The sequence below is a fragment of the Nelusetta ayraudi genome, unplaced genomic scaffold (genome assembly GCF_046127955.1).
Source record: "Nelusetta ayraudi isolate G7.1 ecotype Tasmania unplaced genomic scaffold, CSIRO-AGI_Nayr_v1 ptg000013l, whole genome shotgun sequence".
Classification (NCBI taxonomy): domain Eukaryota; kingdom Metazoa; phylum Chordata; class Actinopteri; order Tetraodontiformes; family Monacanthidae; genus Nelusetta; species Nelusetta ayraudi.
Window position 1 is genome coordinate 4,104,586 of NW_027466063.1, and position 27,915 is coordinate 4,132,500.

At 45.7% G+C, this 27,915-nt stretch overlaps 2 protein-coding genes across 5 annotated transcripts in view; both read left to right on the forward strand.

Annotated features, from left to right (window-relative positions):
- agbl4 (AGBL carboxypeptidase 4) overlaps positions 1 to 27,915 on the forward strand; it is a 350,340-nt gene that overhangs the window by 270,595 nt on the left and 51,830 nt on the right. The gene's annotated exons all lie outside the window — the stretch shown is intronic.
- Positions 10,127 to 22,293, forward strand: bend5 (BEN domain containing 5). Of its 4 annotated transcripts, none has more exons than XM_076022943.1 (7): positions 10,127 to 10,258; positions 10,382 to 10,440; positions 11,613 to 11,743; positions 12,595 to 13,075; positions 14,953 to 15,101; positions 17,854 to 18,067; positions 18,190 to 22,293. In XM_076022943.1, the coding sequence occupies exons 3-7, from the start codon at positions 11,642 to 11,644 to the stop codon at positions 18,384 to 18,386; spliced, it is 1,143 nt and encodes a 380-aa protein (XP_075879058.1). In that variant the 5' UTR covers positions 10,127 to 10,258; positions 10,382 to 10,440; positions 11,613 to 11,641; the 3' UTR covers positions 18,387 to 22,293. The 4 variants fall into 4 exon arrangements, with proteins under 4 accessions (XP_075879058.1, XP_075879056.1, XP_075879059.1 ...); XM_076022944.1 differs by having other exon boundaries at positions 10,148 to 10,249; XM_076022941.1 differs by having other exon boundaries at positions 10,143 to 10,440.

The window sequence follows — 27,915 nt, forward strand, 5'->3', positions numbered from 1 at the left end:
ATTGTGGTTCTTTGAGCCTATCGATTAGATTGTCCTTTTCCATATCTGCAGTCAGCGGCCAATAATGTGTTGTTGTGAATTAACTCTGCCCGCCTGTGTTTAGTTTCTCCTTCTCCCCCCTTTGGACGCTCGCAGCATTACACTGGAAAAAAAGGTCAATCATATTCATGAGATCTGGCCGCATTTTTTTAGAGGGTATGTGTGCGTGTGTGTGTGTGTGTGTGTGTGTGTGCGCGCACGCGTGTGTCTGTGTGTGTGCGTTCGTGTGCTTGTGTGTGTTTGGTAACGAAGCAGTGTGGAGATAATAGGCAGTTCTCACATCTCTCCTCTCACCTTGGTGCTTTTTCTCTCTCCTCTCTTTGTGTCTCCATTCCCCTGCTGTTTCTGCCAGAGGATGGAAATTATTAATTATTGTATTTATTACACTCCGTCTTTTTACAGGCATTGTGTGCGTGCGTGTGCGTCTGTGTTGCGTTTCCACGCTCAGTCAGCCACGACCATCGTACAGACCTCTCCTGGTCAGGAGTCACGTTTTGCACGACAAACACGTTTGAAGAAGCTGCGTTGGAATATTCTCTGCTCCACACGAGTTTTGGAGTTTTGGAAAATGATTTTTTTGCAAGTTGGACATGTCAGAATAATATGTATGGGCGAAAGATTCAGGAATGGAATATTTCTGCAGCGCTTCGAGGGACCAATATCGTTTTTTAAAAGCCCTGTTTTTCTTTCCTTTTTTGTTTTTTGAATAGCTCACATCATCAATTTATAATTTCAATATATATTCAGGGAGTTCCAGTGGGTTTTTTTTTTTTTTGTTCAGAGGACATTTATACATAGTACAAGGAATGCATTGAGAATTCAGACACAGCCGCGTTCAACTTCGCAAAAAACAAAACAATCCCCTCTCCAAATCACATTCCTGTCAGCTTGAATCAAATCCAGAACATTTCAATCCATTAAGCAGTCATAACTCACAATTAAGGTCTCCCTCTCTCTCTCTCTCTCTCTCTCTCTCACTCTCACTCTCTCCATCTCTCTCTCTCTCAGTATCATGGTCAGAGATTCTCGTGCAGCAGAATGTGATCCTCAAAAACAACATCAATAATATGAGGGAATACAAACATCATCCCTCAGCAGATGTGCGCCGGCGACAGCGCCTCCGTCAGTTATTGGTAATAAAAAGCCGCTGTGTCACTGTCAAAGTGTTGCTGCGTCGCTCTGAAAAAGACAATTGATGAATGAAGTGGTAAAAAGAAAGAAAAATGAGGGGAGAGTGCGATGCTTTCCACTGTGTTGCCAGCGCAGCCGACGTTAAAACGAGGCTTTATTACCAGCGATGGCACTCGCAGTTGCTTAAAATTGCCTGGAGGAGCAACAGTTAATAAAACAAACACACCATTAGGAAAATAAGGAGCCGTGGAAATTGGTTTCTGCTCTTTCATGGCGGGGGTTATTACAGAGGGATCGGATAACAACGGGTTTGTCGTCTAGCCACAAAAACCTGGCTTGGCCGACCAAAACTCCGGCGTTGGCACGACACGAGAGATGGGGGGGCGGGAAAAAAACAAACAAAGTGATTTAATCTTTATAGTTTGCCGCAGTGAAAGAAAGCACATAAATTAAATTGTGCCTCGACGCACCGCCACAGCCAGGGGTTGTGCGTTCGCAGTCTTTCTCTATTTGCATAACACATGTCAGAAAGCGCTGATTTGCTTGGATTAAATTGTCTGCGGTGTGAGTTGTGTTGTGTTGCTCCGCCTCCAGTGGACGCGGTGCACCTCCTTCACACGCTTAATGGCGTTCACTTCTTTAGAACGGAGAAGTTGGTGAGCAGTCGTCCAAACAGTCAAAGATAAAAATGTCTTTGATGTTGCCGCAGCTGCTGGATCCACTGCAGTGAGAAGTCGTGAAAGTTGTGAAAGTCGAGTCTCTCAAAAACAAAAACAGCACGTCTGTATCTGGTCAAAAGATAACCAGGGACAGACAGACAGACAGAGAGTTTTCTTTTTGTCTAATATCAACAATTTTGTTTGCACTTTGGGAGATCTCCAAAGAAAATAATAATTTGAAATGAGGTGCTGAGGAATGGCCACCTTGAAGGTGTATCAGTTTCAGCACCATAGCCATCAAACAGCCAGAGGCCGCCGCCTGTCAACTATCTCTCAGCGAGCAACAAATAACCCGCCACGATACTCTACACATAAGTGGATTAAGGAGAAAATGAAGACAGAAATCCACAAAAAAGAAAACCAGAAGGACCAAAAATGAGCTTCTTTTTTCTTCTGCTTGAGAACTCGTCTTATTTGTGCTGTGAAGAGCTGTGAAGAGAACACTTCCCATTATTGGCCTAATTGTGTCCTTTCTTTTTGACTTTGCGGCTCGTCTCCCCGGCGTTCGTCACGGTGGACAATGCTCTCCATTTTAAATTGCCTCAGACAACAAAAACAACGGCACACAGAGCCAGGGATGAAGGGCTGGGAGGAGGGTGAGTGTAAGTGGGGGGGGGCTCATATTCATAATTTTCCAGTTGATTTTTGTCGAAGGCGTCTCGGCATCTTGGATAAATAAGCGAGCGGCGGCGGCCGCTGAATGGAGGAGGCAGTGTGATAATTTAGCAGACAAAGGGGGTGGCGGGGGTGGGCCCAGAGAGATAGCAGCCAGGAGGAGCGGCACAATATTGATAATATTTAGAAAATATTTGTCATCAAACAATTATTTCAAACCTGTCTGCAGCCAGTGCGCCTGAAAGTTGTTTTTTTTCCCTCTTTCCTTCCCACCACCACCAGCGAGCCTATATCGCTAATGCCTAAAGTAAATATTCCCTCTGTTGCAAATACGGTAATTTCACGCATTATACACACAGCCGACCATGTGTTTCATGTTTTTGCATGCAGAGAGAGATGGGAGAGGGGGATTGTGGGGGAGGGGGGTTGGGTTTGGGGGGCGCCGGGCAGAGCCGAAACTCAAAGGACGGCGGGCGACAACAGAGAGGCGTCGACTCCGTCTTTGGCTGCCCGTGAAAAAGGCCGATGTGACGAAAGCAGCAAACAGGCTGTGAACGGGGCTGCGGGCTCTGAGATTATTCCTTTGTCGGCGAGCGGAGCCACCAGTGTTGCTGAGCACTGCTGTGGAGCAAATCCTCCTAGAGAGGACTGATTGGATTTTTGTTCCAGGGAGCCTTTTGTGTTGGCGGCACAGGGACTAGATAATAGAGGCTGATGCCACTCTGTCTCTGTGTTATGGCTGCTGGATTGAGTTTGGATTCCCTGTGTGTGTCCATCTGTGCGTGTGCGTGTGTGTGTGTGTGTGTGTGTGTGTGTGTGTGTGTGTGTGTGTGTGTGTGTGTGTGTGTGTGGCCAGGACACCATTCCTTTACTCTAAACAGCCTCCACATAGATGTCATTGGCAGCCGGTCGTTAGGCTCTTTCTTTGTTGCTCTGCTTGAAAGATGCAGTCAGTATCTCATGTTGTGGCTAATAGTCGAGCTTTGACTGTATAAATAATCCCTCGTTCTGACAATTAACAGAGTGTGTGTCGGTATAAACACGCTGCCTGGAGACAGTGAGGGCCAGCGGTTCACGGTCATTATCAGGTTTTCATGGTCTCATGGTGATTGTGGATGTGGAGAACTATGTATAAATCGGACAAAAGATCACAAACGATGGCTTTCCACGGCGACATCCTGTTTTTAGAGGCCACGGTTCCACTGACTGGTTAGCTGTCAGGTTTGGCTCCAGGGTCATCGACACGGCAGCAGCTCATTTCGTGGTGAAGCCTTTCAAAAGGCAGACACACACACACACACACACACACACACACACACACACACACACACACACAAAAGGCTTCTATTTAAATTACATGGTTCACGTCATAAACACTTTTTGATGCTTTTGAAGCTGACTGAAGCCCCCCTGTAGTGTCCAGAACGCAGTGTCACAAGTTCATTTGTCACTGCATCACGTCACACAGGGCTCGTTTGCACACAGTGCCCACCTTGACCAAAGGAAATGCTAAATTTTCATCCAATCATCCTGTAAAAAAAAAAAGGTAGGCCAATAAGATATGGGCTTAATGAGTTTGCAATAGACTGTATATGACAGACTATAGTAGAGGTTTGAATATCGTCAGTGTATAATATGGTCAGACTTATTGCATTATGTAATTTGTTTGAATATTTTCTTCATCAGAAAATAGTCTGAAAATATCAGCTTGTAAGAGGATATGACACAAGTGTTTCTGCAGCTACTCTAATGTGTGCTTTTATGTAAAGATGTCCAACCTCAACAAAAAGTCTTGTTAATTCTAGTCAGCTATGCTCCTATCACCTGTAAATTATTTTATACTTACAAATCTACCCTGTGCATCACTATTAACGTATCCATGAACCGCCAGGGTTGATAGCGCTGATTCTATCTTTACAACTTCAGCAGATCTGAAAGGTCAAAACTACAGCTCAACATGATTTGACCACAGTTCTAAAATATGTGTTTTGCTTTATATGAGACTAAACAGATAAAACTGTGCTCACGTTTGCATCACCAAGGCTAATATTTTTCCTCCCTGAAATTAAAAACAGCTAATAAGAAATGAAATAAAGCACAGGAGGAGAGTAGACAAGAATTTAAGATTCTGAGGCATAAAGCCGTTTTACTGCGCACTGGGGACTCACTTCTCTGTTAAGAGAAATTAAGACATGTGTAATAAAGTGGGAGCAAGTGAAAGCAGTAAAGACGTACTAATAAAACAACAGCTGGCTTTTTTTTCTGAAGAAAAAGAGAGGAAAGAAAAAAAACTGTGCCTTGCTGCGTCTCACCTCCGGCATGTGTACATTAAGGGCCCCGTGTTCTGTCCGATTCTCTATCTTTCTGTGTCTCTTCAGCCTTCTGTGATGTCACAAGAGGAACTGATACCTGGCCCACGTTTTGTTTCACCTCCAGAGAAACCCTCGTGGCCGCATCTCAACGTTGGTTCAAGGTCCAGCAAAGCTTAAGCTTCCGCAGGAAGCTGATTGATTTTGGCAGCAGGTTGCTAACAGCGGGCTAAAGCAGGGTCTAGCTGCGCCAGGCTGCTCCGCTGGACCGAAGGATGGGAAGGTGTTTAACACGGGATCTTTAAGAGTGATTCCGTGGAGAGATTTGATGGCTGTGACCTCGCCCACCGTTGTGTCAGGTGTGGGCGGGGTGTCCGTGTCCAGCCGCTTGCTGGTTGACGCTGTTCCTTGTCAAAACATTTTTATTTTTTTTGCCCCTCTGATCCGCCACCCAGCACCGGGTCCCTGGATCCCCCAGAGAAACAGCCAACTGCTGCTTTTTCATCCGCTATTATCTGTCAGATAGCGATCACCTGCGAGCCCGGCAACCTGCCTGCCATGATGGGCGGGGCATGGGCACTCTGCGATCCAATCCCTGTGGCCCCATGCTGTCAGGAAGGAGAACGTCTCCGCTTGCCTTCCGTGTGACAGTTGGCGCTAAAGGCTAAAAGGTGTGTGTGTGTGTGTGTGTGTGTGTGTGTGTGTGTGTGTTGGGAGGAGAATACCATAAAGATGAGGTAAATTTCCTCCAACCAAAGCCTGCCCAGCAGCCATGTGCAGCGGCTCACCTGGCTGCCAGATAAGTGGAGATTAGAGGAAAGGAGACGGTGCACAGGGTCTTAGAGCCCTAAGAAAAATTCTCTGTGAAACCCGAGGACAGTTTTCCAGACTTTTTTAGGATTTGTGCGCGTGTGTGCGTCTGTGTGTTTTTTTTTTACTCTGGTTTCAAACTTGAAAAGTCTGTTGAATGTTTTGCTTTTCAAGTATCTGATTTCTTATCTGTAAATCTTAAGCGTCAAATTTTCAGTTATGTATTTTTTTCCATCTGTAATTTTCAGTGTTCACATATTCAAATTTTAAAAATTCAAGTTGCTGAAATCCTGATTTCAATTTATGACATTCAATTCAACAAATCAAATTCATTTTGTCAGAAAAAAGAAAGGCCTTTGATGCAGCAGAGTTAACTGCAGCTCATCTCAACAAAAGCAATCAGTGATGCTTCAAAGAAAATAATATTAGGTATTCTCCTGGTTATATGTGTGGTTTATGTGAGATTCAGCCAGAGAAAATAAATAAGACTGACACATAAACAAGATTTATTGGACGAATTCTCGCACACTTAATGAAGTGTCATGCACTAAGTGAGGAAGAGAGGATATATGACGGTGCTAACAGCTGCTGTCTGGTTAAAGTTAGCAGCTGCTCACTTTGTCCGCCACAGTCAGCCTTAAACAGCAATTTGCAGCAACTTTATACTGATCACCGGACTAAAGGGGCGCACCTGCTGCTCCCCGACCCGCGCGCTGTTTGACCGCCGTACCAGTTCCATTTTTTTTTGCGTGCTCCCTCCCCTAGTTAGAGGAGAGGAACAGCCTGGTGGCCAGATCAATACGGGGCCGCGGCAGGAGGTGAAGCGGCCCTAATGAGCCAAATTGACTGGCGCTGAAATATGATCAGTATTTCTCTGGTGGTCATTAGCTTCCGTATGACCAAGATCAATGTCTCCTGGGTGGATCACTGAGTAAACACAGCACCATGTCAAGGTCAGCAATGATACAATTCTAAATACTTAATGATCCGCAGTACGTTTTGCCCTGCTGAATGTGTATGCGCGTGCGTACGCGTGTGTGTGAGCGTGCCCGTCCACGCTTCTCCCCTTTACCCGCCTTCCTTGAGGCCCCGCGGCTCTGCTATCTGATACATACCAGGCTGTGCCGTTCATTTCATGGGCGATCGCCTTTTAAATTGGTGAATGCCTTCTTCATGCTTGATTAGTAATTCATGTGGTGCTAATTAAGAGGCATAATAAAAGAGAGATTGGTTACATGCCTCCAACCAAAACAGGAAAGGAAGGCGGTTCTCGGCCCGGCCCGTAAACACTCCTGATTGATTGGGGGGCGGTGCGGTGCGGCGCGGCGGCCGTACGTGACTTCTTCACGCCTCCCTGCATCAGCTCTGGTCCGGGCGCAGGCGCCCATGTCTTCATTTCCACTCCGTGCATTTCTGATCTGAGAATCTTTCCACAAAGTCGCCTTAATGATCCCTCCGTCCCCGCTGGCTAATGCTGCCATCCTGATTTGCCTTTTTCTTTTTTCTTCTTTTTGCGCACAGCTGCTCAGACTGATGCTCGCACCCTGCCAACCATCATCATCACACACGTGTGCACACACACACACACACACCCACACCCACACACACACACACATGCACACACCTGTACCAGCAGCATCTGTGCACTGGCACCTGTGCTAGCAGGGTACGTGACATAAACTTAGTACATGCACACACTGACGTGTCTCACATAATTACACATTTCCCCTTTTTTTCTCTTTATGTCCATCTATCACAAATATTTACATACATACACACACACACACACACACACACACACACACACACACACACAATTATCCACAGCAGAAAAGGATTGTTTGTTTTATGTGTTTGCCCGTGAGTCAGTGGGAACTCTTTATGATTCCTGGCGCAGCGCTGCAATGGTGACGTGTGTACCCGCAGTCTAATTCCATCATCAGCATCATTACTGCTATTATCTCGTGTCTCCCTTTAATTCGGGCTAATGGATAACCAATAAAGATAGATGAGCCCGGCAGCGTGGAGCTAATAGGCAGGACATGATGTCTGGCTTCTGTCCTGGCTTAAGTCTTTACCCTATCAACTGCCTTCAGAGATTTAAAACAAAAAATAAAACAGCTTGAAAATGATCCAGAATCATTCCTTTGGCTCTAATGAATCTCTAAATCTTCAGCTAATTAATATGTCAATAATCAACTGTGGCTTTCTAGTAAGACTAATGTAGCCCGGGCTGATTACCTTTACTTTTTCATCCTTACTATTAAGTGGGCCAACCCAAGAATTAATGGACCAGTGGGAAACATTTAAAGGGTGGCAGAAAATGGAGGTTTGGTGCAAGTGGTTAAAGTTATTAAAAGTAAATGTATAATGTTTGTTTCTTTTATTGCTAATAATAACCATTTTTATTTAGGTAATTAAAAATATCTGTCTGTAAAACAATATTGTACAATAATATTGCATACAATGCTAATATATATGGTAAGAACATGGATCTTCTAAGGGTTTTGTGATCGTAAGTGGCATCACGCCTCGCACAAAAAGGTTGCCACGATGTAACATCAGAAAACAGATATAAACATGAAACTGGTTGCAGTACCATTTCTCATCATTAGGTGCTGTCCTCAAAACAAAAGCTTCTTCTTCTTTTCTTTTTTCTTTTTTTTTTATCTAATTAAAACATCACCCTTAAGTGTCACTTATCAAACCAAATAAATTCATGTATGTGTGTATGTGTGTTTACAATTTGTCACTGCTTACTTACAACTGAGGCAAATCTACCATTACCGAACTCCACGAAAAGATAGGGCCACATCAAAGACACAGAGCTCCAGCAACAAGGAAGCAGGCTGACACTCACAATCCGAGTCTTGCGGACAGGGGAGCCATTGAACAGAAGCTTAGATTAGCAGTAATCCTCCGCTCAACTTGTTGAGAAGCGCCTTCAAATCTCTTGTCTATTACTCTCACTGCTGTTATACTTGGAGGAGTTTTGCCAAAGTATGGCTGCAGAAAAATAGCCTGGAGTACATCTGGAAAGCAGACACGCTCTGACCTCTGTAATCCTGGTTACAGCCTCACAGTGTGGCAGAGTTTGACTGACGTAAAAGCATTGAAATGTTAGACTTTAAAAGTTTCCTCGCAGTGGCGGAAGTCGTGACCATTCACCATCAGACTGCATGACTGGGGACCCTCATTGCATTAAAAACAACCAGCAGCACCTCCTCACAAGCTGAAAGAAAATGACTGCCGTTGTTCTCTGAAAGTTACTGTTGTGTATAGTGAGTCAAAGAGAGTAATATATATACGTATGACATTTTCATATTTACATCCATGTATATGTCCAGCTTTCTCAGTGACACAGCACAGTGAACAAACATCACGGTCACGCTAGTATGTTTCCCCACCAAACAAAATCATAAGTAACTCAATGCCTGAAACGACGAAACAAAATATCAGAGAAGAAGAAAGTCACTGTGTAGTTCTGCATCAGTTATTTTTCAATTACAGCTGCTGGACCAGAAAGAAATTGTTGGTGTCATTTATTGACTGTGGTACTCTTCATTAGAGTAACAACAGAGAGAAATCCATCCCGCTGCATAACAACCCGGCTGTGTTACAGTGAATAAGTTTGTTTCTGTCAGTCGCCCTGAAGTCTTTCTAATGTGATACACGGGACAGAGGAGAGGCGTCGAACAGGGAGCATGTGAGGTGCGGATGACATAAACACAGGGAGACGTCACTGTGAATTTTCTACTGGACTGCACTGATGAGGACAAGGAAGAAGCACAACTAAAATGTCCCACTTGGGGTTTTATTTTAAAGGCCCAGAGTGTGACAGTTACACTGGTGTGAAAATCAATTGAAGACATTATTTTGTTTTTAGGTAGAGCAATAACTCATGAATCCACTGGCTTCGTTGTGTGAAATCTTAACTTTCTACAGATTCACATCTACAGAGACACTATTTTGTATATGGAAAATATCTGCCTCTTGTACTGTTGAATGTTTTCAAGGCCTACTGTATAATATCTAAATGGATACATTGAGATGAGATAGAATTTAAAAAAAAAAAAATTTGTTCACTAATAAAGCTTTTCCTGATTTTCATCTGGATACAAGAAAGATGTGAGATCAAATACAATGCCAGAAAACAGGGAGCGTCATTGTTTAAAATAGTGCAAGACTGCACTCTTCTAGCATTGTTTTTAAAATGCAGTCTTGCAACTTCTTGCTACTAAATCTTACAACTTGGGCTCGTTTCGTTTCACTTCAATTTTAATTGATTGACATTTTTGTAAAGTGGAATAATTAAAATAATTAAATAATTAACTATTACATTTAAATAATTACATTTTAATTAATACATCTCATTCATGTCCAACGGGGGAAATCCGTTGTATATATATTTTTTCTTTTCTTAATACTTAATCTTATCATCCCTGAGCTGCACAATAAATGCCGTGTCTACTACTCATGCCTTGATGCTCTGCACTGGTGATGTGGACCAGGCAAGAGTAGCCGAGCGCAGACCATCCCCAGCCCCCTAAGTGTATATATTTTTTTTAATACTTTGTGAGGGAAAAAAAACTGTCAACCATATCCAAAGTGCAGGACCAAAGAGAAGTAAATAATGTATGCTTTTGTTAGATTCTTTGAAGACGATATGTGCTACGCGTTGCCCGTTTCAAATGTCGAAGATTTCAGACCTCTGCACAAAACAGATTTTGATAATCAGAAGGTGTATCTGGTTCACAGAGCTGAGGAGAATGGCAGCACAGGCCAGCCATGCGAAGCACAGATCCTTGCCCTTGCAGGTAAGTTACCGTCTCGGCACATCTGCTCTGCTCGGGGTTTTTTTTCTTCCCCCCCACCCCCGAGCCAGTTCGATTTTTATCTGACCGAGTCGAGCCGCTGTGTGTCAAACTCGGGAGTGTGTCGAAGCCGGTGTGTTTTTGTCCGATGTGTCAGGACGCGATCAGCTGGAATGTGACACTGAACGCCACAGCAGCGTCCTCGGCGGGGGAGCCTGTTAGCTAGATGTGCTATTTAGATATGCTAAGTGAAAGTTTGACCGATCGACACACTTTGTCGACACCGCTGTCGAATTGTTTTACGGTCGGGGTACAACGTCCCGAGTGCTAATCTCGTGTTTTCGACACAAAGTCGCTGCCCACTTGGGCAAAATACGTGGCATGCAGCGTTAGCCCGTCGCGACGCTTGTTTACATCATGTTGCTAACGCTCGCTAGCTCGGCGTGTATCCGTTCCGCCTTAGTATGTCAGCGCCCGCGGATTGCGTGCAAATGCAGGAGTGTCAGTCCGCCAAACACACACGTCTAGAGCTAATCGACGACCTGCTGTCATTCCCCCTCGAGTTTGGTACCGGTCGTCGAGTGACAAGCCCGCTAACAGTGTGACGGGGTCGCGGCTAGCCTGCTAGCTCGCCTTGTCTGCTGTGCCACAGAGCGACGCGGCGCTGCAGTCACCGCCGCGGCTGACATTCTCGTGCAGGAGGCTGCACACATTAGCTTTGGTGAACCCCACCACCACCACCCCCCTGTTGCCACACATGTCGGCGTCATGCTTGTGTCATAGCAGCGTGTCATGTTGCCGTGCTTAGTGTGCGGGTCGACAGCGTGTGTTGTTGTCGTTCGTTTTAACCGCGGTCGTTCCGCCAGTGCGCCCCGCTAATCCAGAATGTGAGCTGCCCGGGCGGTGAGACCTGTTAGATTAGACACCTCCGGGGCCAGATATGTTAACGGCGCCGTGCGGAAAGGCCGAGTTGTTCCTGGCCGAGCGATAGTGCCGGGCCGAGAGCTCCACAGTTGGTTTGAAGTTGGCATGATGGAGAGAAACGCAATCTCGACCCGTGTTGACGACAAGTAGGACATGATGCCAACGGTGTTATTTCTTGTAAAGGTGAATATGTGTCCAGGTGTCCAGCCGTTCGAGCTTCATGGCATGTTTGCGCTTTTTGCACTTCACAGAAACAGTAGAGGAATTTGAAGACAGAATAATGCAAAAGAAGATGAAAATTCCCAAGATGTCCCTCAAGAATTCAGGAAACTCTGTGGAGAACAGTGTCGGAGAGGAGCGGATGCCACTCAGGCATAAAAAGGTAGGCTGCCAAAATGACAGACATCCTCAGCTACCCTCCCGTGTAGTTACTAGAATGCTTCCTCCTCTTGCTTAATTCGGTGACAATAACACTAGTAGAAATAGCACTAAACCAAATTTGAGATCCACTGAGATTGATTAAAATTGTGCAATCACACTCCTAAGTTTAACCTTAAAGTTAACTATAAATGTTTTCCTTAATATTAGGTGTCAGCCTGTGCTGTCATCAAAGATGACCCTGAATCTAGCTAGGTTTTTTTTTTTCTCCTAAAGTGCATTACATAACTTCAAATGCATTTAATGGCTGTATACTATTGTATATTCCATAAACTGTACATGACAACAGGTTTATGCACTCTTACCTTTGCATTAATGATAGTGTCCCCCCCCTTCCCACAAACTTGGCTGACATCCCACATCCCCCATGCTATTTTTACCATATGCTGGATTAACACAAATTCAGCACTCTGGACAGCTGCCCTTTCACAGACAAATCCTCTGAGCGGCTCATCAAAGAACTCGGTGACTTCTCTCCTCCCAGTTCCTGTTGCAATTCGAGCCGTCAAAACCAACCGTCTGCGGTCCATCTTGTCTGTCACTGCCATTCCAACGTTGATTTTCATCTGTAAGACCGCACTGCCTTAAAGGCGTCAAGTGAAAACAAATTTTCCAGCCTCATTACTTAAGCAGTAAATGCAATAAAACAATTTGTGTGCTTTGTGCTTTCAGTCAGCATCCAAACGTGCAGCGTTTTTGACTGATAGCTGCAATTATCCAGCCATTTATAATCTAAACAATTTCACAAGCATTTCAGCGTCCCTGAACTGATAATTACTTTTTCTTTTTTAACAGGCCCTGTCTCATGACCACGGCCGCCCTTTTTCCAACTCCTCCAAGAGCCTGGCGGCCGTCGTAGCGCGCCTGGAGAGGAACGCGGCCAGCTCCTGCATGGAGGGTGACGAGGATCTGGACGAGGACCGACTGGCCGAGGAGGCCGAGGAGGCGGACGACGAGGACGAGGAAATGGAGGCCGAGCATCAGCAGCGCCATCACCAGCAGCAACAGCAACAACACTTGGACGTGGACACGGACTGCGAGTCCGGCGTGGCCGCCGCCGCTGTTCCCAGGGTGCTGTACGAGGAGCTGGTCCACAGCTACCGGCAGCAGGAGGAGGAGATGCGGCGGCTGCAGCAGGAGCTGGAGAGAACCCGCCGGCAGCTGGTGCAGCAGGCCAAGAAGCTGAAGGAGTACGGCAGCCTGCTGACCGAAGTCAAAGAACTGAGGGACTTCAACAGAAGGCTGCAGGACGTGCTCCTCATCAGACTGGGCAGCGGTGAGTGGCCGAGTGCATGCGCACGCTGTCAAACAAGTGCTTTGTCTGAGGAGGATCGTCCTCATTAGCCTTCTACCGCAAAGTATTGTTGTCAAATAGATTAGATTTGCTATGTGTTGTTGTGAAATGGCCAAGCTGAAGCACAAACCTGTGGATCTGGTGTTTGAACGTTGTGCTCTTCACTGTGATTCTTCATATTGTTATCAGTGCACAGTGCCAGGCCAGTGAATCTCTGCCGGCTCAGGTTGTTGACATATTGCTGTATAGAGTGACACCCAGTGCTAAAAGCTGAGCTTGTTCTCGACTTAAGCAGGTGCTTCATTCAATGTTAAAAAAGGAAAGTTATCATTTGCTCGCTAGCAACTGCACTTTCACAAAATGTGTCTGAGGTCATGGAGAGGTGCTGAAGTGGTTGGTGGAGAGGTGGCAGCTGCTCCATTGTCGCCTCAAAAATCTTGAGACCTGAAAGAGGATGCTGCTCATCTTCACACCCGAGACACGATGAGCTTGATTCTACTAATGAATGCAGTCCAACTTCAGTCTGTGTAGCGCTTCAAGAGATATTTTTGTGTTTTAAATGCTTGTGATCTTTATCAGGGGTTCTTGAGGCTGCGAACGCATCTATATGTTGTTATAAGTTCGGCTGTGACAAGCAGCAGAGCTGAACTTAAGGTGTGGCCGTGATCTCTACATTTTCTGCAAGCATACATGACATAAGCTAAAATAACATGAGACAACATCTGCTGGCTTTGGCTCTTTTCCTTTGCTTCTTGAAACCTTTTTTTGAAACATGCATCTTCAAAAAAACAAGCAGAGAACAATCTAGATCTTGAGGCTGTTTTTGATGGACTTGTGAACACAGCTAAAGAGAAGCAGCTGCACACACTGAGGAGATCTGGAAAAGCCTGGCAGCACATCGCCCATTAAGATGCCGCAGCCTCTCAAGACCCCTTTTGTGGGTCTTCCATTGTATTTTTTTTATCTGTCGGAAAAATGAAAAGGTTCCCCCAACGTCCCAAAACAAGTCGGCCTTCATGAGTGAACTGCCTGCCGTGGGAACAAATCACAGGTCCAGGGTTAAGTGGATTAATAATGGGTTTCACACCATCACCAAGGGTGTAATGTAGAGGCATACATTGCCGCTATAATGTGATACTTTAACCTGGTGCAAATGAGCTGTTTGCTGCTACAAACAAACTCTCTGCTGCTCTCTGGCCCGTTACTCTTATGAATTGTGACCATTTAGGCGGAAAAAATACTGAGCAAATGATTGTCTCAGCTTTTGGGCCTAGGGTTCCACTTTTTGAACGGTGCGGTGCAGCAACGGGATTTTAGATTTACGCTGAAGTAGCCGCTCCAATACGGGAAGTGGCAGGAACAAGGAGCACTTTGGCTGCAAGTGTGATTAAAAGTGGTGTCGTTGGCGTCCGCGGCGGGGAACAAACGGAAGCTTTGGCAGATGCTGGCGTTGAACTCGGTCTCTCCGTACATCGAGACGGTGGCGGCTGGCCAGAGGCCAGGCCGTCTAATGGACGGGCTAAAGATTAGAGCGCCCCGGGGTGCCGTCGGCCAGGGGACGGAGTGCACTGGCCAATATTAAAACTCATCAACTACATTGGAGCTTAGCATGGCTAGCCACAAAGCCAGCTTAGTCACTGGGTTAAAGATCCAGCCGTGTCCATGTGCGGTAGGAAGCCAAGGCTCAGGTTGGGGTGCGAGAAGGGAGGCAGGTGGGCTGGACCTGGAGGAATGAAACATGGCAGGACTCGGACTGAGGCAGGTTCTCTTTTGGGGTCTCGTCTGGAATCAGAGATGTTGCTTTTTTCTTCTTCTTCTTCTTCTTCTTCTTTTTTACAAAGTGTCCTCCGTGTCTCCAGAGCCTATGCACGACAATGGCACTCAGACAATCAAGGCAGAAGTGGTGGAACCCATTGTTGAGGCTCCCGAGACGTGCAGAGAGGAAGCCAACACCAGCTCCAGCTACTCTCCCTCGCCCAGAACAGTGTACACCTGCAACGACGGCAAGGTAGGTCTGCACCGCCTCATGCTCATCAAAACACTCATTTATTCACAACCCACCCTGGTGAAGTGCCGTCTCATCTGCCACGTCCAATCAAAAACCTTCTTAGATCTGTCCAGAATTCTGGGTGATCTTTGCAGTGTTCTCTGGCTTTTTTCTAATCATTACATTTTTTTCCTTTTTCTGTTTGTTCTTTGAGATGCACTCACTCCTACAAATGTTGTAGACAGATGTAGACAGATATGCACTTAATAAGCCTTTGGTCTCAGTTGTTTTACAAGCATCGATTAATTCATTAATCGTTAGTCGATTGACCTTATCAATCGATTAACGATTAATTGATAAGCTGCGCTTTTTCCCGAGAAGCTAAATTTCACAATGAAAAATGTGTAAGGAACGCATTATTTAACCCTTAAATAATGTTGAGGTTCCAATGTGACCAATTTTTACATTAGAGAACAGAAAAAGCACCCTAAGCATTTATCCTCTGACTTTAAGTTGACTTCTAATGGGTCACATTTCAACTTTTTTTTTAAAGAGAAGAATAACTTGTTCTTGGTATATTATGACCAACAAAGTAACTACAGTGAATGGCTCTTTCCTACCACTACACTGCTATAATGATATTGACTGCCTGTGTAAAAAGAATGTTCAATTAGTTGTGTAATTCAATTTAATCGATTAAATTCTTAATTGACAATTAATCGATAATTGATTAATTGTTAACATCCCTAACATTTTTATCACCAAAACTATATTTAAAAAAAAAAACATTTCACACATCGCCTTAGAGACTCTATAGATTTTTTTAACCTCGGCATCGACTCACTCGATAACCCTCCCGCCCTTTGCGAGAGCGGTGACTCGGTGGATCCCCTCCTCTGTATCTCTGGCTCTCCACCTGGAGGCCAAAAGGCTTAAAAAGTAGCCAGATTTTGCATGAAACGCTGCATTTCCTCTTAACACCCACCGTCCCGGGGACGAGCCGCCGTGGTTAAGTCCTTGTCCCCCTGGCTGCCCCACCCTAGCAGGTAAACAAGGTTGAGCAGATCATCATTATTATTCCTGCCAGCCCAGCTGCCATTATCAGCGTTTATTGGCCTTATAAGGTTCTTTACTCCGCCACCTTCCCCCGGTCCCTCCCCCATGTGCACTGCTGTAACTCACCCGCCGTCCTGTCTGTCTCTGATGATGGGTACTACATGCTCAGGGGCCCCGCAGCCACTCCAAGCGTGAAGAACACTTGCAAATTAGAAGCCTCCTACATCGGGGGACCCCGTATTAATTATTTGCACGAGAGGAATTTACAAGTGAGTGACAGGTTAGCCCCCGATGAGATGGCCCGAAAGGGAGGACGAAAAACAACCTCGACTAACTTGAGGGCGGCTAACAAGCAGAAGAAGAAGGAAAAAAAAAAGCGGAAGGCTTCTCTGCTGGCTGGAGGCCTGAAGCGAGTCAGGTGCACTGGGGAAAAGCCTTTTGGACGGTCGCCTAAAGACCTTACTGTGGTAAGAGAGGGGAGATAGAGTCGCACACGCTGCCTCCACCACCACCCGGCTGCATTAGCTAACCTAAAAGGCCAGGAGGGTCGACCTCGGGCTGGCAATCGGCTTGGGCTGCTCGCCGCAGGCTTACGCAACGCACGGCCGAGGTATGGAGAGAGTTTGCGGCGGAGGTAATCCACGCCACGAGAAGCTGCCGCTGCCTCATTAGTGCCTCGTCCCTGTAGGTGAACCTGCTCCTCCCTGGGATCTGTTAAGTGGTCTTGCTATGAGTTTTAATTTAATTAGGGCTGTTTTTACACAAGGGGTTAAGACCAGGATCTGGTCATGGTTCCCAAAGTCCAGACCACTTGATGAGTGTGAACGTGTGCACACACACACACACACACACACACACACACACACACACACACCCACAGATCCCCAGCAGGGTCCCTGTGCTCTGAGGCTGCTCAGCTACTGTAGGGGTGCCTGCCCATAGAGTTCACAGCTAACCAGCAAACCCGACAGGCTCATTAATACTCATAATCTGTGAAACTGTTCAGATTTTTTTGTATTTCTATATTAACTTAACTTAAACACTTCTAAAACAGACTAACAAAAATAAAATTAATTCTTAATGTGCAGATGGCAGAATAAGTCTGCTTCTGTCTGCGGATTCAAAATTATCGATTACTTCATTAATCATTAGTTGATTGACGTTGTCGACTGATTAACGATTAATTGATAAGCTGCGATTTTTCCTGAGAGACTAAATTTCACAATTAAAAATGTGGAAGGAACACATTATTTAACCCTTAAGTAATGTTGAGGGTCCAATGTGACCAATTTTTACATTGTAGAACAGAAAAAAAACCTTAAACATTTATCCTCTGACTTTAAATTGAATTCTAATGGGTCACTTTGCTAGTCTTAGCTTGTTTTAGGTATGCAGATATGCACCACGCCATTTAACAAAAAAATTAATCAATTAAATTCTTAACCGACAATTAATCGATTAATTGTGGCTGATTACAACAAACTAGCGCAAAGCACAAATCCAACAGCAAAAAAAGCTAAATGCCCCTAATGTTTCTATCAAAAGCTGCTTATTGGGGGCACAGAAGCACCACATTGGAGGCATTCTTGTTCATCACTCCAGCGAGTGTTGCTGCTTTTGATATTATCAGTTAATGACTCCTTGAAGAATACCAAATACTGTGGATGACAGCAACCCAACAACATAGCTGATGTTTCTCCCTGGTCCTTCCCTGAAGGTGCACCTGGGCGGGGGGATTTGGGTGGAGGAGGAGAAGTGGCATCAGCTGCAGCGCACCCAGGGCGACTCCAAGTTCACCAAGAACCTGGCCGTGATGATCTGGGGCACGGAAACCCTCAAGAACCGCAGCGTGACCGGAGTGGCCACCAAGAAGAAGAAGGACGCTCTGCCCAAGCCCCCTCTGTCTCCCAGCAAGCTGAAGATCGTCCGAGGTGAGGTGGACCCCGAGAGCCGGGAAGCTCTCCGCGTCCTTCTCACTCGTCCACGTCTTTGGACGGTGACCAAAAGTTCCAAATTCAGCCCGTGCTCTCTCTCACTCTCCGTCTCTCCCCAGAGTGTCTCTACGACCGGGTGTCCCAGGAGACGGCCGACAGCGCCGAGATCACGCAGCGGCTGTCCAAAGTGAACAAGTACATTTGTGAAAAGATCATGGACATCAACAAGTCCATCAAGAACGAGGAGCGCCGCGAGTCCAAGCTGCTCATCAGACAGACGGTCAAGATGGAGAACTTCTCTTACGACGGCATGTAGTGGCCCACCGTCGTCACGCCAGCGCCTTCTGCTAACCCTCCCCCCTCCGCCCTCCCTCTCCCCTCTGTGCTCCGCGGTATGTTCAGAGGCGGTCGGTGGGTGAGTGAGGGCGGGGGGGGGCGTCGGTCGCTCGTACGGGAGCAGTTGCTTCTTTTTTTTTTGTTGTTGTTTTGGTCTTATTTTTCCCCCTTAAACACAGTGGATTGGTCTATTCAATATTCAAATATTAAACCCAATTCCCAGCTTAGTACTGAGCCATCGGCGCCACCTGTAGGGCACCGGTTCCCCATTGGACGACAGCTTTACCCACTAAGTCAGCTTGATATGAGCCGGTATGAGTCTTTTTTGTTTGTTTCTTTGTTTTTTCCAAAGCTTTACAGTGGAAACTGGTACAGAGGTTTATTGATGATGTGTGTGCGCGTTTGTGTCAAAGGGCAGAAAATTAGATTGTTTGTCAAATTGATTTATTGTTCTGTGTCAGAACATGAGGTTTTTTTCCGACTCCTTTAAACTTTTAAAAAGTAAGGAAATTCCGGTCGCTTCCCTCCGTGGAGTCCGATGCTGTGAAGATGATGATGATGAGGATGAGGATGATGATGGGGATGGGGATAATGATGATCTCAAGCTCAGCTGCACGAAACAGAATAGGCGGTTGAGTGTTAGCCATTTATATATGTCTATACACACACATATACAGTATATATATATATATCTATGTATTGTTTTTTTGCATAGGATGGGACAACAGGGTCTCAGATGCACAAGTCTTAATTGGTAACGAGCCATAACATGTTTTGCGACAGAGATTCCCTCCACCAACTGTAGGCCAAATGTGATTGATAGAGAAGAGAGATTACGGAAATCTATAGTGAGTTCTATCAATATATATATATATATATATATATATATATATATATATATATGTATGTATGTAAATATATTTTTTCCATTGACTCACAGTTTTGAGCCAACAGCAGGAGATGCGAGGGAAGAGTTGTGACGGGACAATCCTGTGTCAGTTAGCGACACGTCGAATCAGTTCCGGACGTACCAGGCATGTCCGAGCCCAGAAAGGCCTTAAATGGATTTGGCAATCATGAGAGAGAGAGAGAGAGAGAGGTGGGGGAGGGTGGTGGGGGTCCCATCAACCCCATCGACCCCTGCCTCAGTTTTTTATTTTTCCTTCCTATCTATCAGGCTGTGATTGTAACTGTACAGTAAGCTGAAGCTGCGACGCTTCACCCGCACTTTGCTGTGAGAATGTAAGAGATGGTCGGAGGTACTTTGTTGTTATGCTGCCGCTAGTCGACGCTGTGAAGGCCAAGGTGGGCTGAGTCGGACCCCCCCCGGACCAGGCCAACGCTTTGACCCTTGACCCCCCCGTCCTGCGGGGGTGGAGGGAAGGGTGGGGTAGGACCGGGGGGGCCCGCTTCACCGCCACCTTCGTGTGGAAGCAGCGTTAGCCGTGGGTAAAGCTGTCCCAAATACTGTCGTGAGACACACACACACACACACACACACACACACGTCCCCTCCTGTTTTTGAGCCACACTGCAGGGGGAGCAAAGCGAAGCGAGGCGACTCCAGTGGCAGCTTCCTCTCTCTGAGCAGCGCCAATCCAAACTTTGAAAATGCCCTCCGGTATTTTTTTCTTTTTCTTTCTTCCTTTCTCCCCCCCCCTCCTGTCAGTTTATTTTTATTGTTTCGATACAAATATGGTTTGGTGTGGCTGTCTGCAGGCTGGAACTAAATGCTGCAGATTGAAATCTCAACTGTGACCTAGCTGTGGCTAACTGTGAATCTGCTGCAGAGCTGCCCGTCTAGCCTCTTCCTCCTCTTCCTCTTCCCCTTTCCCGTCCTCTTCCTCCTCCTTTCTAGGTTCTTGTTTCTCAGTTTATTTCTCTTTCTCTGTTTTTTTTCTGTCTTGATTTATTGTTTTTTTTATTATTATTTCAGATGTTCGGAGCAGCCTTTTGTTAAGCTACCTTATGATTTTGACATTATTTAGTTTACTGTACATAGAAAATGCCATTATTATCATTATTATTGTTATTATTATTTGACTCCTGGTTGTGTTTCAGTTTTTCAAGTTGTTGTGATTCTGTCATTTAATGTTCCCTCGGCATTTTTCGCCTTTTCTTTCTCCACCCCAACAGCAATTGTGGGCTTTTACCTCAATGTTGTTCCCAAATGTAGATAATGACAACAACAACAACAACAACAACAACAACAACAACCACCACCACCACAACAAAGTGATATTTGTGGAGCAAGAGAAACAAAAAGGCGATGGTGACGGAGCCCACAAACTATCAGGCGTCCATGTGATAAATAACCTCACTTAGAATCTACCTTTTATTCTGAAATGCCACAGAGAGACGAGCATCCGTATCGTTGAGCCATCGTGGTTCTTGCAGTCGAGATGCAGTAGTTAGATTGACACCAGTCATTTACATTGAATGCACTTTAAACTTCGGGGTGATTTCTTCAAAAAAAAAAAAAACAAACAAAATGTATTTGCGGTATTTGTCCTTTTGTTAAATGTTTCTATAGATTAAGGCCTAACAATAATCACATGATGGTGAAGCACCTTAGATTGTTTTGCTTTATTGTACTTTTTTTTTTTTTTTTAAGAAAGAATGAATTGTGGGATTTTCTTGTCTGTCACACGCGTCCTAACAAAACAAGCTCAGCTCGTCCAACTACCTGAAGGAAGTTCCTCCTTCTAAGTGATTAATCTTCACCATTTGATTCAGAGCGTTAATATACGTCCAGTGTTGTTAGTCGAGCTGCCGGTTTCCTCAACTTCCTCCGCAGCCTCACGATCAATAAACTCGGCAACTTGACAAGCGGCGGCCGTCGCTGCGTCCAGCGGCCGACGGTCTCAAAAAAAAAAATTACCTTTTTGACCAACGTCGAGATATTTGTGTATGGAAAGTCTTCGCTGACTGGAATATGTGCTTTAACTTAATGTGTGAGGATGTGTAGATACGACTTCTATAATGAGGATTGTGTATTTTTTACAAAATGAGTGGTATTTGTAAGCCAAAATGTGGAGGGCTGAGTTTCAGAGCAGTGTCGCAGACTAAAGAATCAGCAGGGTTTGCACAACAAAAAAAAAATCGACCCATGCCAAAAATTAGTGAGTCTCTACCAAAATGTTGTTGTTTTTTTTAGTTCTTCTATTCCTTAATAGATTTCCACTGTCCTTTTCAGTTTTTGTTTTTTTTTCCCTGTACAGATCAACGTGAGATTTCTGTGTGCAAAAGACGAAAAAAATAATTGTGTGTTGCATCGGGGCAACCGTCGCTTAAACTGCGACACTTTGTTGTGTACTCTAGTGTTTGTGTTTGTTTCTTTGTTGTTTAATGCCAAAAGGGAGCGTGGTTTGGGCAAAGCCCAGAGATGGAGCAGTAATAGATCTCTTACATCACCCCCCCCCCCCACAAACGAAAAAAAAAAAAAAAAAACAGAAGAAGAAGAAATCGTCGCTTGTTTTCAAAGCTGGTTTCCTGGAGCGCGATTAAGCCTAATCCTTTAACTAAAACCATCTTTAGTGCTTGAAAGCTGGTATGGAAGTGGTGTTTTTAACCCAGATTTGGTTTAATCTGCGTTAGCCAGGCCAAATGTACCAAGTGGAGTGGTGGATCACTTTGGGATTTTTTTATTTTTTGGTTTTTTGGTGCATATTTGGTGCGACGTCGAAACCCGGCAGCCGTAAAATACAAATACACAACTCACAAGCCAGGCCGTGTTTTGGTTTGGCTCTCTGCTCTCGCTGCCACACTCAAGTAGCAATAGTGATGATGTGTAACCTCTCCAGCTGTGTCGTCCCGCTCCCGCGCCACCCTCGAGTCTCTCCGCGCTCTCCTGACATGTACACTCGCAAGGTCTTACGAGAAAAAGCCCCCCCAAAAAAAAATAACAACAACTTTGAGCCGATGGCGATTCTTATTGTGAGCAACTGTCAAAGTCTCAGAAGGGAGGCGGGCGACGCTCTTTGTTTTTGACAGTTAGATTGGGCGAAAAGAGATCAGAACCAAAAAAAAAAAGAAAAGAAAAAGACAACACAACAAGACAAATGGCTCCATCTCGCAGTTTTTCCTCACCCAGGTGTACAGAAAAATACATTACTGTTTTGAGCCTCAGACACAACGTCAAGCCTACTCCCAACGAGCAAGGCCACAGAAAAACGGGAGTTTTAACACATTGTTAGGCCTATATTTTTCTTAAAGTATCAGTAACTTTGTATACAATCCACAAACCGGTTCTACTTCATCTAACTTCACCGTCCTACCTCATTGTTACTCTGGTGTTTGTTTGTCAGTGACTGTATACTCTGTGTGTGTGTGTGTGTGTGTATATTGATAAAAAAGGAAAAGAAAAAAAAATCTCCATAGGAAAGGAAAGATTATATCTGGCTACTCTCAACTTGTACAGCATATAGACCTTGTAAAACACCTCAGTACACGGCATCATTCTTAGAGGAGAAGTCTGTTTTATTACCTGCGTAAAGATGCTGCTTTCCGGGGAGGGGGGGGGGGTCTGTCCGCGTCGAACTGGGAGGTGGTGGTGGTGGGGGGGGGGGGGGAGGGGGGTCGTCTTTAAATATTCTACAGTATATCTTCTTCTTCTTCTTCTTCTTCTCTTCTCTGCTATGTCGTGCAGTTCGATGGTGGCTGGTCGTGTTCTGTCTCCGTAATTTGCATTCTGAGATTTCTACTGGTTTGACGGTGCTACCAGCAAACAGTTCAAGGAAAACTGACCTGTCTCTCGGACCTCAAATGGTGCTGTTTTTTCTATGTTTGTATCCCTCATGCGGCTGTGTTTTATTCAGGTGCGTCCACCTGCCACTCGTCCCACCTCCCAGCCCCCCCTCCTCCCACCCAAGCTTCTCAAATTGTAAGCCAAAATATCGCGCCGCCGCCGCCATGACGACCCCCCCTGACCCCACCTCCCCACCCCCCACCCCCAACACGCTATCCATCCAAATATAGTAGAGCAACTATATCCTCAACTGTGAGTCTCAGACGTACCTCAGAACTTTTCGTGGATGCATCCGCTTCCTGGCGCCGCCAGTCACCACGTGGTCGCAGTATATCGTCATAAATATGCATTTCTACCCGGTCAGATCAGGTCTTATCTGTATTCAAACGCGTGGCTGCCGGATTACCGCTGGGATTAAATGGCGCCGCCGCCGTGCTAGCGGGTCGCGCGGCGGACTGTTCTCGCGCGGGTGCGGGCGACGTCCCAGCGGGAGCGAGCCAGTCGGAAGTAGGCCCTCAGGCTAATCGCATTCTGCTTCACTTCCTGTTTTCGGGGGGTTTCGTCGTCTCGTCCGCCGGAGCGAATATCGATCAAACGGCTTCAGAAGCACGCGCCCCCCAGAGGCCCTCACCCGTAACTGCGCGGGCTTGTCCTCCAAAAAGATAATTTTTTTTTTCCTTTTTTTCTAAATATACTCGTCGCTTTAACCGACCATCCCTTTCTCTTGTACCTCTTTGTCCCTTACTGTTGCTTAAACCTGTCAAATGTAATTACAAGGGTTAAAAAAAAAAAAACTTCAATATGACTTTAGTGTAGCACTTTTTTCATGATTGGCTTACTGTAACCTTCGGTGGTGTGTGTGAAGCAGCATTTAGTGTCTGGACTCGTTAGCACACCGACGCTTTATCTTTTACCCTGTGCAGCGAGCAGCGCAGACGCAATCTGTTTTTCTTTGCGCCAAAGTGTTGAATTCCTGATTTGTTTTGTTTTGTTTTGTTTAGCTGTTGATGATGATGATGATGATGATGATGGGGGAAGGCTGCTTGTCTCCGCCTGTCGCTGTGTCACTTTTGTTCTCCTCCGTTGTGTTTTCCCCGAAACCCAAATGTCTGTGAATATGAACTGTGTGTGCTGGGGAACTCCTCTCTACTGTCAGCAGGGTGTGTTTGGTTTTGCACTCAAGCCATTCGTCGGACTGTTTGACGACGGTCCAAGTTCTAAGCTTTGCCGTGGTCCAGGAAAGGGTTTTACTCTCTGTTTTGTTTTGTTGTTTTTTTGGGGTTTTTTTTGCGTGTGTGTCCAGTTCACTTCCTATGCAGGTGTGGGGCTGTACTGACCTGTTGTCACGCCCACTCTCGGTTGGAGGCCCAGTCGGGGGGGCCAGATAACTGGAACGCGGTGAAACTTTTTGAATGTGTCCGCACGGCGTGGAGGGTTTGAAAGAGGGGGGGGGGGAGAGAGAGAGATTTAGCGACATGACAAATCCCAACGCAACTATCTCTGCGTTTTCTCCGACTGAACTGGGCCGCACGCGGCTGCTTTTGGTTGTAGTAATAGCTGTAAAGTGCATTGCAGTGATCACGAGGGAAAGACAGGGTTATTACTGTACGGCGGTTGTATTCCAGGAGGGATGATAATGTGAAAAAAAGAATTTCAAGACTTTTGCAGTAATAACGTCCTGGCCCTCCTCCGGGAGGCAGCCCTACATTCACAGGAGATGTTCTGCTCTCAGTATATATGATAAAAGAGTGTAAATGTTTTTGCTAAACCGGCCACACCTCGGGCTATGCGAGCAATTCTTTGACGCTTAGCATACTGTTCTGTGTTTTCTCTTGCTGCATTCAGGAACACCTGTTAAATGTATAAATAAACATAAATAAATTCAGACTTTTATTCTATCAGCACAAACTGCCTCTTGTTTTGTTTTGTTTTTTTGGTCTTTCTTGTCTTGCGTCCCTTCCTGCACAATTCAAAGACGGTGTGTTTTATACCAATCTGTTTTATATCAATAGATGCATTTATTTAAAGAAAGCAGCAGAGCAGTCGAAAGGAAGGGGGCCATACTGGTGCAATACTCTTTCTTACCATCAGAGGCTACAAAATCCTTCACGCTGGGCCTTTAAGAGAAATAAAATGAAAGAAACTGACTAAATGTATCTTTTACTGTTGCCAATCACCCGAGTTGAATGTTTTCGTCTCACGGATTTGATTCTGTGTTTGTCTCTCGTAATCATGTAGATTTTGTGATGTATATTTTTCACTCTTGCTTCAACCTGATGCACTACATTGTTATGTTGCATGACTTCCATGCTAATTCTGTTTGCCGGATGCTTTATTTGATGAGCACAAAAGTTTTGTCACAGAATAACGATATTTACGCTCTCTTAACTTACTTCACTGCGGCTGAAAGAATATGTGAGTATATCTGAGCGATGCTCGAAGTTCACTCGGCTCTCGGCGAGAAATTGTTTTTAATTTTTCTTCCTGTATCGAAGAGGTTTCAGAGCGACCCCTGAAATGAGGCCATTATCAGGCGCCGAGACAGAGTTTCTGACGTGACTGGAGGTCTCCGTCGGAGCAGGTTTCCACTCATGTTATTTTCACCTCAATCTGTATATTTAGTAACCAGAAAATGGAGTTCAATGTGGTCAAAGCTTTAAGCACCAACCAAAAAAAAAAAAAAAAAAGTGTGTTTTTTCTACGCTGGAAAACTGTTTAACCGAAGTCTAAAGAGTTTTTTTTTTTTAGTTTCACATTTGCAGCCGTGTGGACAGAACAGATTTCGGGAAAACCTCTGTGGCCTCTCGGCTGATGCAAATTACAGCGCGCAGCGCCTGGGTAAACTTTTAATTTAAATGCAAGGATGAGAAGAAGAGTCAAGTTTGCCGTACAGTCGGGACAATTGGATTTTAGAACCCCGGTGTGCGACACAGTGAGGCGCTGCTGTCTGTCTGCGCAACAGTTTGTCTCAATTTTGTCTTTGGTGCTGACCTTTATATATAAGGTACACTGGTGTTGCTCAGGTTTTGGGGCCTTCCCTTAAATTTGCATAAAGTTTATTCAGAAAATGTATTTTTTTTTCGCTGTGGATTTCAGGCTTGTATCTATCACCAGTGGCGCTTCTCCGTGTGGTCTGCGGTGGTATTACCAACACCTCGCTCTTAATCTACATATATAGCTTGAAAAAGTGAGTGACCTTAGCAACGTGCTTTGGTTTGAGAAGTTCAAGAACTTTTTCTTACACCAGAGATGCAGAGATGCAGGTTCAAAAGAAATCCGTACACACAGCTGCATGTAAATGGGAATAATGATCGAATATTCACTTTTCCTTAGCCACGAAAACAGGATATTTGGAATATTATGTTTTTCAGAAAAGGAAATTGAGTTTCAGCTGACTTGTCTGTCAAGTTTAGTGCACGTGTGTATATGTGTGTGTGTGTGTGTGTGTGTGTGTGTGTGTGTGTGTGTGTGTGTGTGTGTTTGTGTGAGCAGCAAAGTTTGACGGCCTAACTGGCAGACTGCTCTCAATGTCAGCCACAGAATGACTGTGTGTGTGTGTGTGTGTGTGTGTGTGTGTGTGTGTGTGTGTGTGTGTGTGTGTGTGTAGGATGAGTTCCTGAGCCGCTGCCACTCGCGCTGCCACGCGGTCACACAGGCGACTGGCAGCGGCGCCGCGTCCCAACGCGTCCAACCCATATTGCAATATGGCCTCGGCTGCACAGCGGTGAGATAAGATGGCGGGGTGGGGGTGGGGGGGGGGGCGAAAAAAAATCGGCTTGGGTTTAAAGACGGCTTGTTTGGAGCGCTGTGAATCTAAAATGAGTCCTGTGTAAACTGAGATTGGCGCTGGATTCAGCCGAGTCCATATTGGAAACTGATAGGCGGCGGCGGCGAAGGCCATTTCCTCCAACCTCCTCCCCCCTCTGATGAATAGAGCGGGACCCCGTCTCCCTCCATCATCTCCCCCCCCACACCTCCCGTCCCCTCCCCTGTCTCCCCCGCTGATGTATTTCCATGTATTACTGCCTCTGTAAGCAAGTGTGTCACGGGCCCGAGCTTTCCCCTGCAGCCCAAGGGGAGCGCTCAATGTCATTACGGCTAAAGCCTGCCACGCCGCCGTAATGTATTGCCGCCCGGCTTTATTGGCAGCGCAATGATTCTGCTGCGGTGATGATGGATTAGCGCTAGTTTGGGTTGAGCTCTCCGCAGCGGCGACCGGGCGGAGCTCTGCTGCCTCCACCGTACAGGAAGTCGTTGCATTTTATCGAAGGTGGGAAGGGGTCGATACGGTTCTCAGACAGAGTTTCCTGGAACTTTGACTGTTTTTGGTTGTTTTGTCTCATTTCGTCTTTCGTTTTATGCAGCTTGGACGCGTTTTTTCTTTTTGCATTTCCTTCACTCACTGCAAATGCGGAAAAGCCTGCTGCTGTTGTCGCCTCCTGGAAAGGAGGAAGTTCAGAGAGCCAACTTGTCGCTCAAGTCGGCAGGCGTACAAGAGGTTTGATGTTCTCCAGGAGCCGCTCGCTATCGTGAGCTCGCAGAGGGGCGAGTCACGTCGCTAATTAAGCAAAACAGCCGGATAGCAGCAACGCGGGACCAACTAGACGCTTTTCCACATGAAACACAAGAAAAGTAAACAGTGATAAACTGAGCGGTTAGCGAGTCAATGGCTTCCTGATGAGTAAACACACATCAGGCTGCACGCGCGAACCGTCCGCCACGCTGAAGTCAAAGGTGCAAATTCACCGGAGTCGCATTTCTT

Bases quoted from the DNA above. Each gene is read 5' to 3' on its own strand.
- bend5 (XM_076022941.1), top strand. From the start codon at position 10,257: ATGTATGCTTTTGTTAGATTCTTTGAAGACGATATGTGCTACGCGTTG. The intron at 10,441-11,612 runs GTAAGTTACCGT...TGCACTTCACAG, and splicing joins ACAGATCCTTGCCCTTGCAG to AAACAGTAGAGGAATTTGAA. The intron at 11,744-12,594 runs GTAGGCTGCCAA...CTTTTTTAACAG, and splicing joins TGCCACTCAGGCATAAAAAG to GCCCTGTCTCATGACCACGG.